This window comes from Cryptomeria japonica, chromosome 4 (genome assembly GCF_030272615.1).
Source record: "Cryptomeria japonica chromosome 4, Sugi_1.0, whole genome shotgun sequence".
In the NCBI taxonomy this organism is placed as follows: Eukaryota; Viridiplantae; Streptophyta; class Pinopsida; order Cupressales; family Cupressaceae; genus Cryptomeria; species Cryptomeria japonica.
In genome coordinates, this window is record NC_081408.1 from 296,996,771 (window position 1) to 296,999,439 (window position 2,669).

At 34.7% G+C, this 2,669-nt stretch overlaps 1 protein-coding gene across 1 annotated transcript; it reads left to right on the forward strand.

The window, feature by feature from the left end:
- Window positions 1–1,447: 1,447 nt before the first annotated feature.
- LOC131875097 (secreted RxLR effector protein 161-like) lies at window positions 1,448–1,945 on the forward strand. Its single transcript, XM_059219118.1, has one exon. It carries the CDS (start codon window positions 1,448–1,450, stop codon window positions 1,943–1,945), a length of 498 nt encoding a protein of 165 aa, XP_059075101.1.
- Window positions 1,946–2,669: the final 724 nt, after the last annotated feature.

Below are 2,669 nucleotides of genomic sequence, written 5' to 3' on the forward strand. Positions count from 1 at the left end.
GCATACTTACTATTTTTAGTATGTCAGCAAGACATAGTGGAGGCTAGTTTTGGTGTTTGGATTTGATACTCCTCGGTGAGAGCTTTCCGACGAGCTATCACTCGCATTATTCGGAGTCCGATTGCTAATACATTTTAATGCCTGAAGTTTTATTAAAGTAACATTTAATTTAATTGTAAAATATTAAAGTGTTACTCTAATATTTATTTTATGGGGATCTGTACCCAAGGGAGACATAAGTGAATATTTTAATATATGTTTTATATTGCTCATCTTTTATCCCACATTGCCCATGAGAGTTGAGTGGACCCTTGGAAAAAGAATAAAAGAAAGCGTTTGTGGCTTCATTAGATATGTTGAATATGAGAAGAATTGGTATGTGTGAGTTACAGATCCGTTCTTGGCATTAGAGGACGTCTATCCTCTCTTGTGACATTCTAGACGTCATTCCCCTAGTGTTTGGCCTTTAGAATCCATTGCTAGCAGCTTCATTATCACGCAGATTGGGTGCATTTCCAGCTACAGGCAGATTTAATGTTTGTTCATATCTTCTTCCCTACTTGTCCGATGCTTATGCCATTTTGAGGAGATGATTTTATGAAGATATTGGACCTGTTGAAGACAAATTAATATTGCTGCAATACTATTCACAAGGTTACTATTCATGCGGTTACTATTCACGTGGTTACTATTCATGCAAGTACTATTCACGTGGTTACTATTCACGTGGGTACTATTCATGTCACTGTAGCAGCAAGATTGAAAATGATTGCTGGAGTATTATGTCAATAATGCTGGAATAATTAGTGAGTTGATAATCTGCCATGTATTTGATTTTATTAAAATCTGAAAATAACATCTTATTAGCAGTAGTTCAATTTTTAGTTTGCATATTATTGTAGTTTCATTCTTGTCCATATTCTGTGATTTCAATTCCATGTAAAACAAACCAACATTTCATTTCCGGAGCCATAAGGGAATTTAAAACATTAAACGGAGAAATAAGGAGTTGGATGCAAACTGTTTGATAAAATTCCTAGTAGCAATTGGTATGGTTTTTTGGGCATTCCAGGGTGTCCATTACAAACATGTGGTATGCAGGTTAAAGAAACCATTGTATGGTCTCAAACAAGCACCAAGGTCATGGTATGAGAAGATTGATAAATTATTCTTTCAACAAGGGTATGTTAAGAGTAAGAATGATCCAAATTTGTACATAAAGAAAGATGAATGTGCAAATGTTGTTTTGATTTCATTGTATGTGGATGATTTAATCATAATAGGAAGTGCTATAGAATTGATTGATGAAATCAAAATAGAATTATCTCAAGCATTTTAAATGAAGGACCGTGCTAAAATTCATTTTTGTTTAGGAATTGAAATATGGAGGCATGATGGTAAGACTTTGATTACTCAAAGTAAGTATGAATTGCTTCAAAGATTTAATATGCAAGATTGTAAAGCAGTGTCTACTCCATTCCAACAAAATGTTAAGCTTTCTAGTGATAGTGATGCTACAGATTTCAATGGGACCGTGTATAGACAAATGGTGGGAAGTTTGAACTACTTGACCACTACAAGGCCAGATATTGCATATTCAATCAACATACTTACTCAATTCATGGCTAAGCCTCTTGAGTCTCATTGGAAAGCTGCAAAGAGAGTTCTACGATACCTACAGGGTACCATAGATTTTGGTATTGTATATACTAACCATTTGAATGTTGAGTTGACAGGCTATTCAAATTCTGATTGGGCAGGTGATCCAGATGATTGTAAATCAACAACTGGTTATGCATTCAGTATAGGATCTGGTGTTGTTTCTTGGAGCAACAAGAAGCAATCAACTATTTCTTTGTCATCTACTGAAGCTGAGTACAAAGCATTGTGCAATGCTACTTTTCAAGCTATTTGGCTAAAGAGCCTTCTTGAAGATATGGGATAAAAGCAAGAAAGACCTACTACAATCAAGTGTGACAATCAAAGTACAAGCTGGCAAACAATCCAGTTTATCATGCAAGATCAAAGCACGTTGAAATTCAACATCATTTTGTAAGAGAGAAGATTCAGTCTCAAGACATAGAGCTACAATATTGTAACACAAATGAGAACATGGCTGATGTATTGACTAAGCCATTGGGAAAAATAAAATTTGCAATATGTAGAGATATGTTAGGAGTACATCATAATTCAATTGTTCTTTAAGGGGGAGTGCTAGCATAAATCACTCCTGAATTATGCACACGCGTAGGAGGAAGAGTTTGTATTTGAATTAGAGTCTGTAAAGAACTGGTTGATCTATTCACAGTTCTAATTTGCTAGCATAGATAGTTGTTAATAAGGTTGAGTTTGCTATTAAATAGCTACAACCAGATGTTGAGTTAGTTATCAGTTATTTAGGAGTTTAGTTGGGTGCAGATCATGTATAAATGCACTGTTTATGATGTTAATAAAACACCTGTAGATAGTTCTTCATTGCTTTGTTTTCTACTCTGTCCTACATGTTGTTCTTTTATTTAATTTCCTTCTCCCTTGTGCTGCTTTTCTCGTAACAAGGAACATTCATAAGATCACATGTAGATCCCTCATCCAACCTCGAGGCTTTAAAATAGGTGTCCATCATTGTATAGTCTAAAAGATATTTCCTCTTATTATTTTTCTTTTGTTAC

Excerpts from the sequence above, each read along its gene's own strand:
- LOC131875097 (XM_059219118.1), top strand. The coding sequence starts at position 1,448 with ATGCAAGATTGTAAAGCAGTGTCTACTCCATTCCAACAAAATGTTAAG.